Source organism: Solanum stenotomum, chromosome 6, assembly GCF_019186545.1.
Source record: "Solanum stenotomum isolate F172 chromosome 6, ASM1918654v1, whole genome shotgun sequence".
In the NCBI taxonomy this organism is placed as follows: domain Eukaryota; kingdom Viridiplantae; phylum Streptophyta; class Magnoliopsida; order Solanales; family Solanaceae; genus Solanum; species Solanum stenotomum.
In genome coordinates, this window is record NC_064287.1 from 53,570,200 (window position 1) to 53,583,600 (window position 13,401).

Here is a 13,401-nt window from a genome sequence, read left to right on the forward strand (position 1 = left end):
ATAGACTAATACACATGATAAGTTGAAAAAAATGATGACTATCATTTATTAGTCATCATGAATGGACACAAAATTTGAGCTCCAATTGAGTCGATCACATATATTTTAAAAATTAATGGACGAATACACATGAAAAGTTAAGATAATCCTATAAATTTGACCCATAAACTCCAAAAAAGTGATGATTGTCCTTGAAAAATAATGAGTATCATTTTCTAGCTCGTCAAGAATATACTCACAAACTTTCAACTCAAATAGAGTTGATCACACATATTCTAAGAAATTCATGGACTATAACACACGAAAAGTCTAGATAATCATAAATTTCTTGACAGAAGTAAGTCCAAGAGAACTTCATATTTTAACAACATACTATGCAACAGATAAGTCAAATCATCTACACAGATTCACTAATCTTCCCAAAACTGATGTTCAGAGTACTATCTAGCTATTCACATTAACTTGCAAAATATTTGAGCCAAACATCATGGTCCGAAGACTTCTGAAGAAGATCAGTAAACAGGACTGTAATCATGTACTAGTTTTCGATGAAGGACACCTCTGCTTTAGGTGATGCACGCTGAAATGTTGTTAACTCAGCAGCGAGTTTTTTGACTGCAGCAGATGCTTTAACTACACACGACGCGAAGAGCATTCTCACTAGCATGGGAGAATTGGCTAACAGAAGTTTGGCAAGCTGCATCTCGATGATTGAGCCACTAGCAAGTGTTAGCCTAACTTCCCTTAGGTGGTTAAACGTCACATCCGAGGTAAATTCTACTTGATAAGCTTCTTCTATATCATATTTAGGATAAGCCTCCTAAAGAAAAAACAACAAAACTCAATTCTCTGAACTCTTTGATGATTTAACTATGAAAACGAAAAAGCCAATAACAAAGAGAGAGAAGTGTACCGAAATATCCATATATTGTAAATACGGGAAGCTTCTTATCAAGCAAAGAACACATGACACCTCAACCGAGTTATAAAGATCAACACTTATGTCAAGTCTTTTGACACTGTTAAGACTAAAGGGAAGCCTCGTTGGTACTTCACCCGCTTCTGCAGCAAATATCTATAAAGAAAATATTAAAAAATCAGGATGAAACGAAGCCGAAAAGATTCAAAATGTGTTACAATGAAGTCAGGAAGCAACATTTACCATATTCAAGTATATATGCTCGAGAGCAGAAAAAGATTCAAACGACTCGAAAAACTTCACCATATCCCATTTTTCTTCCCCAAAATAATCTGTGTCGCTAGATGCAAGTAAAAGTTTTGCCAGAAGAGGGATATTCTTTAAAAAGATAGATCTTACACTGCCTGCGAAGTAAAATGATTTCAGCCTGGGAGCATTAATTTCAATGAGGTTGCTATAAGTCTCGGCAATATACAACACCAAATGCTCGAGCAACAAGCAATGAGAGATTAAACTTCCTAGCTCCTCGGAAGAAATTGAAACTTCACATAGTTCCAACCTAATTAACCTATCAAGTCCTTTGAAGGTTGGTGGACGAAGTATTAAGCAATTCTGGAGATTCAAATTCCTCAACTGCAAGCTTTTGAAAAATGAAGGTGGCAATTCGTATGGTTCACTCTTGAATGGAAGTTTAAGCACAAGATCCCGAATGCCATTTTTCGCGAGGAAATATATCAAGTCATCGATCATAGGACAACTTCTTGACTTAGGAACACAGAGTGTAAACTTTGTAATCGGTCCTTCATGAAATATCAAAATATGGTAGATAATCTTGGTAATCGCAGTCGTATGGCATATTAAGTTATTCTTAGTTTTCCAAAAAGCATCATCAAGTGTCAACTCAGGAAGTCGGCACCATTTATATCTCCATATGTTTGATAAGATGCTAGTCCTCACCGCATCTCTAAATGGCAAACACATCAAAATGATATCAATTACATTCTCTGGAAGATTGCTAAGTACATCAAAAGGTAAAGATTCACAACACTGCTTTTTAGCCTCAGGAGCCATCATACCGTATTCGCCAATGTAACCCTGTAGAAAATGACCAACAATAACAAAAATGAGTAATCTCCAAACTAAACGGGAATCTTAGTGGCTCAGTTGATTGACTACCTGGCATTCGATTCCCCACCTTATACTCCCCTCCCCAATTCTCACTACCGGTCCCCAATGTGATTAAAAAAATACTCCTAAAAGGGTGTGTTCTAACTGAAATTAATCATGATATACCCAGCGGAGACAAAAAAAAACACTAGTTGATTCTTCTTATCGGTCCTAGCCTTGGTGGACAAAGTTACCAAATATCTATTGCTGGTGGAAGGCGGCAGGTATCCCATAGAATTAATTAAGGTATGCGAAAGCCGATCATACAAAAAAAATCTCAATGCTACAGGAATCAATACATAGATTTGTTTATTCTAAAATTAAGATTGGGGAAAATTAAAACAAGAACCCAATTACATTTTGTCCACAATTTGCACAACCGTAATCACAATTAAAACCATTCATTTCATAAACTAAGTACACAATCTAAATGAAAAAATAATAAAAAGAATTAATGCTTACCAAGAGCAACAATTAGTGAATTAGGAAGATCCAAAAGGAATAAAGTATTATCTTTCATCAACCAAAGAGAGAATGAGAGAAATGGGGATTTGTAGATTTCACAGGGCGGAGGTTTTCTTAAAATTTAGGGGGAAAATGAAAAGCAAACGGTGTGGAGTGATTAGAGAGTATATAAGTATTTAAGGGAAAATAAAAGAAGGATCATCCGTAAGAATGCTTTACTTTCCTTTTTAGTCTGTTTAAAAAAGAATAACCTTTTTATTTTTTTAGTAATATTTTAATTTCAGTTTTTTACGTGGCATGTTTAAGGTCACAAGATTAAAGTGCAATTTTTATACATTTGACATAACTTTAATTTATGATCACAAGATTTAAAGGTCTTCTTTATTTTCTTAAACTTCGTGCCAAGTCAAACTAGGTCACTCTTTTTGAAGCGGAGGGAGTATATCATTTACACCAAATCAAATAACTTAAAAATAATACATAAATATATTATTTAACTTGGCTTTAGCTGACATCTACGCACTCCAATTTTGGACGTGCCCAAATAAACACTTAAATTTATGTAAAATTTAACAAGTAAACAACACGTCCTAAATGACATAGCACATGTAGGATGTCACATAGGCCACAAATTTGTCACGTAGGATGGATATGTCTATTTGTTCATTTTTATACAAATTTAAATGTTTATTTGTACACACTCAAAGTTGGATGCGTAGATGTCAGTTGAAACCAAGTTGAATGACATATTTATGTATTATGACATTTAAAGGCCAATTTACAAGAATGAAGCGATTTTCTCCATTTTCGTGTGTGTTAGCCTATGAATATTTTGGTGATATAACTTCCGGTCAATTTTTATGTGAAAACTTTACAGAACCTTAGTAGAGAGTTAAGAGAGCAGTACATAAATTCTCACCATTTTTAGAGTGATATTTGGGCATTTAGGGGTCAATTTACGAGAATTGAGTGATTTTCTTAGTTTTTTTTTAGGGAAAAAGGACAAATATGACCCTGAACTATCGTAAATGGTATGCAGATACCATCTGTCATACTTTTGGGACATTGGTGTCCCTGCCATCCAAAAACTAGAACATATATGCCCTTCACTCTAACGAAAGACTAAATAGGGACACGTAGCGCAATCTTATCCGTCGGTCCTATATTTAATAAATGTCGGATCGGTGGATAAGATTATGACACGTGTATGTCTGTTAGTATAAAGGGTATATATGCTCTAGTTTTTGAACGACAGGGGCACCAATGTCCCAAAAGTATGACGAGGGTATTTGCATACCTTTTACGATAGTTTGGGGGTATATTTGTCCTTTTACCCTTTTTTTTATATGTTTGCAATGAGTAATTTGATGATATGACTTTCATACACGGGCTAACACCAAAATATGACATCCCATGTATGTTACCCCGTGTATGAAAGTCATATCACCAAAATATTCATAGGCTAACACACATGAAAAACAGAAAAAGTGGCTTAATTCCTATAAATTGGCCTCTAAATGCTCAAAAATCACTCTAAAAATGGTGAGACTGTACGTATTGCTCCCCAACTCCCTATGGAGGGTTTCACAAAGGTTTCGCAAAAAAATCATCTAGAAGCCATATCACCAAAATAGCTATGGACTAGCACACACGATAAACTAAGAAAATCTCCTAATTTCTGTAAATTGGCCCCTAGCCCAAAAATCACTCTAAAATGGTGAGATTGTACATATTTCTCCCACAACTCCCTACGGAGGGTTCCATAAAGATTTTGTGAAAAAATATTCATGAGCTAACACACACGAAAAACTATGAAAATAGTGTAGTTCTTGTAAATTAGCCCTTAGATACCCAAAAATAACTCTAAAATGGACTCTAAAATGGTGAGACTGTACATACTGTTACCCAGACTCCCTAAGAAGAGTTCCATAAAGATTTTGCCAAAAAATCATCAGGAAGCCATATCACCAAAATCTCCATTGGCTAACAAACACGAAAAACTAAGAAAACCACCTAATTATTGTAAATTGGCCCTCAAATGCCTAAAAATCACTCTAAAAATGGTGAGACGGTACATTCTGCTCCCTCAACTCCCTACGAAGGGTTCCATAAAAGTTTTACAAAAACTTCACACGGAAGCCATACCTCCAAATTATTCATGGGCTACAACATACGAAAAACTAAGAAAATAACCTAATTCCTTTAAATTGGCTCCTAAATGCCCAAAAATTACTTTTAAAATGTTGACATTGTACGTACTACTCCCCTAACTCTCTAATGAGGGTTTCATAAAGGTTTCGCAAAAAATTCACTTGGAAGCCTCGGAGGTCCTCATAAAGTTATTTCATGAAAATCTTCTGGATGCCAGAAAGCGCCAACATTCGTGGGCTAATACACACGAAAAACCAAGAAAGTTGCGTAATTCCTAAAAGGTGTCCCCTAAATACAAAAATAGGCCTCAGAAAATGGTGGGACTATACATAATGCTCCCTTAACTCATTACGGAGTTGCTCATAAAGGTTTTTTCAGAAAAACCTTCCGAGGGCCAGAATGCGCCAACATCCATGGGCTAATACACAAAAAAATAATAATCAAGAAACTCGTGTAATTCTTAAAAGTTGGCCTCTAAATGTAAAAAAATATGTCTTAAAAATGGTGGGACTATACGTAATGCTTCCCCAACTCGTAACGGAGGTCCTCATAGAGTTTTTTCAGAAAAATATTTCAGGCGCTAGAAGATGCCAACATACATGGGCTAATACACACGAAAAACAAAGAAAGTCGCGTAATTCTTAAAAGTTGGCCCATAAATGCAAAATATGTCTTAAAATGGTGGGACTACACATAATGTTCCCCCAACTCATTACGAAGGTCGTCATAAAGATTTTTTAGAAAAACCTTTCGAGTGCTAGAAGGCTCCAATATCCATGGGCTAATACAAATGAAAATCAAGAAAGTCGCATAATTCCTAAAAGTTGTCCCCTATATGCAAAAATATGCCTTAAAATAGAGGTACTATATGTAATGGTCCCCCAAATAATTACAGAGGTCCTCATAAAGTGTTTTTAGAAAAACCTTCCAGGCGCCAGAAGGCATCAACATCCATGGGCTAATACAAACGAAAAACCAAGAAAGTCGCGTAATTCTTAAAAGTTGGCCCCTAACTACAGAAATATGCCTTAATAAAATGGTGGGATTATACCTAATGCTCCCCCAACTCATTACAAAAGTCCTCATAAAGTTTTTTCAGAAAACCTTTAATTTCGGGCGCCAACATCCATGAGTTAATACACACGAAAAAAATAAGAAAATCATGTAATTCCTAAAAGTTGACCCATAATTGCAAAAATATGCCTTAAAATTGTAGGACTATACGTAATGCTCCCCCAACTCCTTTACGGATGTCCTTATAAAGTTTTTTTAGAAAAAACTTCCAAGCGCCAGAAGGCATCAACATCCATGTGCTAATACACATGAAAAACCAAGAAAGTCGCGTAATTTCTAAAAGTTGGCCCCTAAATTCAAAAATATTACTTTAAAAAATGGTAATGTTTTACCAACTCATTTAAGAAATACTCATAAAGTTTTTTTTTCAGAAAAACCTTCCGGGCACCAAATGTCGCCAACATACACACGAAAATTTAAAAAATTGCGTAATTATTGAAATTTGGTCCATAAATGCAAAAATATGCCTTAAAATGGTGAGACTATACGTTAGGCTCCCCCAACTCATTACAGAGGGCATTATAAAGTTTTTTACGAGGAACCTTCGTGGCGCCAGAAGGCGCCAATATCTATAGGCTAATTCACACGAAAAACCAAAAAGTCTCGTAATTCCTAAAAGTTGGCCTCCAAATTAAAAAATATTTCTTTACAAATGGTGAGACTATACGTAATGCTCTCTCGATTCATTATGGAGGTCTTAATAAAGTTTTTTCATAAAAACCTTCCGAACCCCAACATCCATGTGCTTATACACACGAAAAACCTAGAAAATCACGTAATTCTTGTAAGTTAGTCTCTAAATGCAAAAATATGCCTTAAAATAGTGGGACTATACGTAATGCTCCTCCAACTCATTACGAAAGTCCTTATAAAGTTTTTTTTAGAAAAACCTTTCGGGCTTTAGAAGGCATCAACATCTCTAGGCTAATACACACAAAAAGCTAAGAAAGTCCCGTAATTCATATAAGTTGACCCCTAAATGCCAAAATATGCCTTAAAATGGTGGGGCTATACGTAATGTTCCCCCAACTCATTACGGTGGTCTTAATAATGTTTTTTTTCAGAAAAATCTTTCGAGTGCTAGAAGGCCCCAACATCTATGGACTAATATTAACACACGAAAAATCAATAAAGTCACGTAATTTCTAAAAGTTGGCCTCTAAATTCAAAAATATGCCTTAAAATGGTGGAAATATACGTAAAGCTTCCCCAACTCATTACGGAAGTCCTGATAAAGTTTTTTCAGAAGAACCTTGCAGGCACCAGAAGACGCGAACATCTATGGGCTAATACACACGAAAATCAAGAAAATCACGTAATTACTAAAAGTTAGCCCTTAAATGCAAAAATATACTTTAAAAATTGTGGGACTATACGTAATGCTCCCTCAACTCATTACACAGGTCCTTATTAAGTTTTTTTCTTCTTAAGAAAAATCTTCTGTGTGCTAGAAGGCGCCAACATCCATGGGCTAATTCACATGAAAAGCCAAGAAAGTCACGTAATTCCTAAAAGTTGGCCCCTAGATTCAAAAATACTTCTTTGAAAAATGGTGGGACAATATGTAATGCTCCCCCAACTCATTATGGAGGTCATAATAAAAAAATTTAAGAAAAGCTTTCCGGGCGCCACAAGGCGCCGACATCCATAGGCATTAACATATGAAAAACCAAGAGAATCGCATAATTCCTAAAGTTGCCCCTTAATACAAAAATAGGCCTTAAAATGGTGTGTGGGACTATTCGTGATTCTTCCCTAACTCGTTACGGAGGTCCTCATAAAAAAATTTTCAGAAAAAAACTTTTGGGCGCAAGAAGGCGCCAACATCCATGAGCTAATATATCCGAAAAAACTAAAAAAGTCGCATAGTTCCTAAAATTTGGCCTCTAAATGCAACAATAATCCCTAAAAAGAAGTGGTACTATATGTTATTCTCCCCCAACTCATTATGGAGGTACTCATAAAGTTCTTTCAGAAAAACTTCTAGGCGTCAACATCCAAAGGATAATACACACGAAAGACCAAGAAAGTCACATAATTCCTTAGAGTTGGTCCCTAAATTAAAAAATGTGCCTTAAAAATATGGTGGGACTATACGTAATGCTCCCCAACTCATTACAGAGGTCGTAATAAAGATTTTTCAAAGAAACCTTCGGGGCGCCAGAAGGCGCCAACATGCATGTGCTAATACACACAAAAAACTAAGAAAGTCGTGTAATTCCTAAAAGTTGGCCCTAAATGGAAAAATATGCCTTAAAATGGTAGGACTATACGTAATGCTCCCCCAACTTATTATAGAGGTCCTTTTAAAGTTTTTTCAGAAAAACCTCTCGGGCGCCAATATCTTGTGTTAATACACATGAAAAACCAAGAAAGTCACCTAATTCCTAAAAGTTTCCCCCTAAATGCAAAAGTATGTCTTAAAAAATGGCGGGACTATATGTAATGCTCCCCCAACTCATTATGGAGGTCCTCATAAAAATTGTTTAGAAAAACTTTTCGAGCGTCAGAAGACGCCAACATCCATGGGCTAATACATATGAAAAACCAAGAAAGTCGCATAATTCTGAAAAGTTGGCCCCTAAATGCAAAAATATGCCTTAAAAATGGTGGGACTATACGTAATGCTCCCTCAGCTCATTACAGAGTTCCTCATAAAGTTTTTTCAGAATAACCTTCCAGGCGCCAACATTCATGAGCTAATACACACGAAAAACCAAGAAAGTCACATAATTCCTTAAAGTTGACCCCAAAATGCAAAAATCTACCTTAAAAAACAGTGGGACTATACGTGATGCTCCCCTATTCATTACAGAGGTCCTCATAATTTTTTTCAGAAAAACCTCCAGGCGCTAGAAGGCGTCAACATCATTGGGCTAATACACACAAAAAAACCATGTAGATTACATCATTAATAGTGTCCAAAAATAAGGTGCAATATCCCTTTTTTTCTCTCGATATTAAGTGTATCTATCAATTTATTAACAAAGACATTTTTTCTCGATAATGATTTTTTTCATTTATATTTCATTATAGGGTTAATAACATTTTTATGACATTTAACCTTCAATTATTTGAAACGTGCACTTTTGATCCTTTTACTTTTGAATAATCATAAACTTCCTAATATTAATCGGTTTCACCATTTAATCACTAATGTATATAATCTTCTAATGTCTAAATAACATATTTCCTAAAAAAAATTGGACCAAAACACACATTTTAATTAAGTTAATTATTGATCAACTTTGGAGAATCTCATATCGCACGGACTAAAATTAGAATATATAAAATATAAAATAATTTTAAATTCCTAAAAATTAGGTAAGAAAATTTATAAATAAGAGTTTTTATACACCTCAAGGGCCAAGCTTTCAGAATCCTAAAGGGCACTACGCTGCTTCTCTCTGCCTATTTCTTCAAACGGAATTTAATTGTAAGTTTTTTTTTCTTTGTCTGATGTTAGTATATATAGTTTATCATGTTATGCTGTTTTTATTAAACGAAAACGACCTCTTTACCTTCACAAAGTAAAAGTAGGATCCCAACCTTTTCGATGGAAAATTGCCTTGTATAATCTCTTGACGGTTAAAATTAGGTTTTCTGCATGATCCGAGGGCAGCTAGTGGTTTTAGGCCCTAAAAAATATACATAACTTTTAAGTTAGGTATATTGTAAATACTTGTTTCAAAATAGTTGTCAAAAAGAATAGGAGTATTAATTAAAATCTTCTTAATAGTTTGTTGCTAATCTCTTACTAATTATTATGCACATTGATTTAATTATAATTAAAACTCGTACACAACTAAATTTACAGTTATTTTTTATTTCTTAATTTCTGTAATTTACTTCAATTTGAATCAATCATGTTTTAATATTAGTTTTGTAAGATTGTCTTCAATTCTTTGATATGTTTATTAAACATTTCAAGCTCAAACTAATTAGATTATCAAATAATTAAATTTTGAAAAATATTGTGTTAACTTTGAATGTGAAGTCTTAGTTTTATTTTAAACGCTTTAGAATAATCTCAATAGTTTATATAATTATTAAAAAGTTTTCAAAACAATAATCAATAAAAGAGATTTAAAAGTTTGTGTTATTATGTACCGTACAATAATTTATATATGCTTACAAAATATTACCATAAACGTTATACTGTCAATTGAAAAAAAAAGTTAAATATCAAATTAAAAACGATATATTGTCAATTGAAAAAAAAAGTTAATTATCAAATTATAATCAATTACAATATTTTTTTAGAATTTATGAATATAAAATATATATAAAATATTAAATAAGCGTATCTCTATTTTCTAAATTTTGGCTTTCGGCCCCCTATTTTATTGAGCCGCCCCTTGACTTTGAATCTCATTACAACTTGCTTGGATAGATGTTACATGTTGTATTGTATCCCTTTGTTTGTTTAAATACGATTTTTGTGATTGTTACTTAAATTTTACTTTATTGTATCATTAAATGGTTAAAGATGAAAAGTTAGTTTTACTCCATATGCTACTTTTTATTTTTTACGGTTTATTCTTAATTGTTGATTATTGACATTATGTAACAAATGAAAATGATACAATACAGTAATTATGATACAATGTGTAACAATAATCGAAACAAAGTTTAATGAAAATCTTAATTCGTCCACTAAATAGGGTAAGTTCTAGAGAATACATGTAAAGGTTATGGTTGATCATGCTGTTTTATTTGCTATCTATTGTATTTTTTTAAAAAAATTTCTTTTATGATTATGGTGTCCTGATCAGCTTTCGTGCAGCTCGACTAATTTCACGGGATACCTGCCACCTCCCACTAACAAGTAATTCACTCCACCGTATTATTCCATCAATAAAAAAGATAGAGTTGATTACGTTGGTGTCTTGGTTCTCATAGGAAGATATGCCAGCAAAACGTGTCAAAATAAGTCAATTAGACACCAGCCAAAAATTAATTGATGGGGAAGATATAATCAGTGACTTACCAAGGAACATAATAGATTGCATTTTAGGGAAAATGCCTATACGTGATGCTGTAAGAACGAGTGTTTTGTCAAAGAAGTGGACATTGTACTACTCAACCATTCCCGAGTTGGAATTTGATGACAAATTCTCCAAAGAACTTCAGAACTTTGCCATTGCCCAGAAGAAACTTCGTATATTATCTGAAGTTGAGCTCGAGCACAAGTACCACTTGGATGAAATTGTCACTAGATTTCTTATGTTTCATCCTGGTCGAATAGAGAAATTTAAAGTATTTGTTCCAAATTTCAAATCAACAAGGGCTCTTAATGTTAGCAAATGGATTCGAAAATTATCTCAGAAAAACATCAAGAAATTAACCTTAGAATACAAGAAGGACATTGTGAGTCATAAGTTATCTTCATATTTCTTTTCTTGTTTGGACTTGACAAATTTGAAGCTCCGTAATCTTCATTTATCGCATCATCCACCAAATTTTAAAGGCTTCCTATATCTTTACCAATTAGAGCTTATTGGCGTTCACTTTGTCAACGACTATTTTGAATGTTTTCTCTCCAGCTGCCCTGTTCTTCAGAAGCTAGTGTTGTATGGATGTTCTGGTGTTCATCATTTTAATATAAGTGGTTCTAAACTCCAACGGTTGTTCATCAAGATCGATGATGATTTTCAATCAATTTCCTTAGAAAACGTTCCTAACTTGACTGAAGTTTCTATTACGTTGGACAAAGTTGTACTAGGCCTGGAAAACAATCCTAAATCCGATTTGGTTTTGGATAGCTTGCCTAGCTTAGAAATACTTCGTCTAAATGGCAAGTTTCTACAGGTTAGTATCTACTGAAATTACTTAAACATATCTCTATTTTGATTTTATATAAATCTAATGAAAATATGTTTTCGCGTGTCATTTTTTTCAGCTCCTAGCTGAAACTCTAGTTCCGCCTATTCTATCAACATCGCTAGACTCTCTAAAGATTATTGAACTCAAAGGTGTAGATTTTATGAGCTTCGATGAGATCTCTTTTGTTGTATTCTTGATTAGGAGTGCTCCGAATTTGCAAGAACTTCGTATTGAGGTAAATCGTAATATTCCATCTAATATATGATAATTTTTTCAAAAATATAAATACGCACTTGTTAGATTTTTCCTCTGTTTCCATGTAGGCTTCTACCGTCGAGCTAAACCAAGAGCAAGTCTCAGGTTATCTAAAACGCCTGCATTGCACAATGGGCAAACTTCGTCTGGTCAAGTTAACTAATATCTCGAGTTTTGTTCCTGAGTTTGAGTTTATACAGTTCCTTCTCTTTAGCTCGCCATCACTCGTGACAATGAGCATTGTGGAGCATCCAGAGCTTGAACCTGTAGAAGCATTGAGAATTACTAAGAGGCTACTCCAGCTTCGGCTATCATCAGCAGTGAGCATAGATTTCTCGAGCGATTGTAAAACATAATGGTAGTAGAAGTTATTGTTCTAGTAAAAGATTTGATTTCAACATTTTGCAAAAGAATGGTTGGTTCGATGGGAACTAAGTGGAAAAATAATGTTTTATAACATGAATTTTTCATTGAATCGCGGTGGGAAAAGTTTTTGTTTCTAGTAGTGATTGGTGCTAATTTTGTTTATATTCTTGTTACACTATAGTTGGCTGGACGTTAATTTATGCTAGGAGCATCTGAAAGTTCCCTATAATAACAACATAAATTACTAGAAATCAAATTTGGATAGAGCGTGCGGCTGGCCAGCTTCCGCCCTGGTGTGTGGGGGCAATGCGTGACGCCCAGGCAGATGTGCCCTCTGCCTAATGGCTTCGAGCACAACTTGCGTTTGAAGACTCGATGGTTCATGGGATTGTGTAATTCACACCAAGTATTGCATTTCACTACGTTCTTCATCGATGCGAGAGCCGATTGTCGATTGTGGTTTGTGTTTCAAGAGCAGTACACGTCCCCCCACACTCGGCGGACGGGGCTCAAGGGGGGGGCTGTCAATTTTAGTATTCCTTGGCGCTTTCCGCCCCTGGTTCGTTGGTCGGCCGACGAGCGAGCACGCCGGGGACGGAAGGGAGGCGCACAAGCGGGGCTACTTTTTCTCAAAGTTCGATGACATATTTGAGTCTTTTTCCTTTTTAAAAAATAATTTAATTAATGACGTAGCCGAATCATAATTGACCACGTGTAAAAAATAATTTTGCAAAACAGAACTATTTTCAGTTAACAAATAATTGCACGAATGAGTCTTTTCTCAAAGGGAAATGGGAAAAGACACAGATTAGTCAAACATTTAACGGATGACATAAATGAATTTTTTCTCAAAGTTTGATGACATATTTGAGTCTACTTTCTTAAGAGGCGTGTCAAGTCAACATGAAACCTATGGGGTCCCACACTAGTAAATTGGAGTTTTCCATTTTGATTAGAAAATTGAATATGTGTGATATATATGTAACACCCCAGAGAATTTTTCGAACTAAGACTCGAGCCGTCCTTCATGTGGAGTGAGATTTTACCGAGGAATAAAATTTCTTGAGTGTTAAGTTAAGGTCCCTAGGTGTAGCACATTGAGTTCCAAGAAGAGTTGAATTGGAAATAGTCATTTTGGAAAGAATCTGGAAAATTTGGCTAAGTATGGAAAAAAAAAA

The 13,401-nt window shown here is 34.7% G+C and overlaps 2 protein-coding genes across 2 annotated transcripts; one reads left to right on the forward strand and one right to left on the reverse strand.

The window, feature by feature from the left end:
• Positions 1 to 222: 222 nt before the first annotated feature.
• Positions 223 to 2,698, reverse strand: LOC125866954 (F-box/FBD/LRR-repeat protein At1g13570-like). Its single transcript, XM_049547345.1, has 4 exons — positions 2,549 to 2,698; positions 1,163 to 2,014; positions 914 to 1,075; positions 223 to 820 (listed from the first exon to the last, which is right to left on the reverse strand). The coding sequence occupies exons 2-4, from the start codon at positions 1,991 to 1,993 to the stop codon at positions 539 to 541; spliced, it is 1,275 nt and encodes a 424-aa protein (XP_049403302.1). The 5' UTR covers positions 1,994 to 2,014; positions 2,549 to 2,698; the 3' UTR covers positions 223 to 538.
• An 8,100-nt stretch (positions 2,699 to 10,798) lies between these two features.
• On the forward strand, positions 10,799 to 12,213 carry LOC125868913 (F-box/FBD/LRR-repeat protein At1g13570-like). Its single transcript, XM_049549477.1, has 3 exons — positions 10,799 to 11,587; positions 11,679 to 11,837; positions 11,926 to 12,213. The coding sequence occupies exons 1-3, from the start codon at positions 10,799 to 10,801 to the stop codon at positions 12,211 to 12,213; spliced, it is 1,236 nt and encodes a 411-aa protein (XP_049405434.1).
• The last annotated feature ends 1,188 nt before the right edge of the window (positions 12,214 to 13,401 follow it).

Coding starts and splice junctions, on each gene's coding strand:
- LOC125868913 (XM_049549477.1), top strand. CDS start 10,799: ATGCCTATACGTGATGCTGTAAGAACGAGTGTTTTGTCAAAGAAGTGG. Junction 11,588..11,678: donor TAAATGGCAAGTTTCTACAG/GTTAGTATCTAC, acceptor CATTTTTTTCAG/CTCCTAGCTGAAACTCTAGT. Junction 11,838..11,925: donor TGCAAGAACTTCGTATTGAG/GTAAATCGTAAT, acceptor GTTTCCATGTAG/GCTTCTACCGTCGAGCTAAA.
- LOC125866954 (XM_049547345.1), bottom strand. CDS start 1,993: ATGATGGCTCCTGAGGCTAAAAAGCAGTGTTGTGAATCTTTACCTTTT. Junction 1,076..1,162: donor AGCATATATACTTGAATATG/GTAAATGTTGCT, acceptor TTTTCTTTATAG/ATATTTGCTGCAGAAGCGGG. Junction 821..913: donor TACAATATATGGATATTTCG/GTACACTTCTCT, acceptor TTTTTTCTTTAG/GAGGCTTATCCTAAATATGA.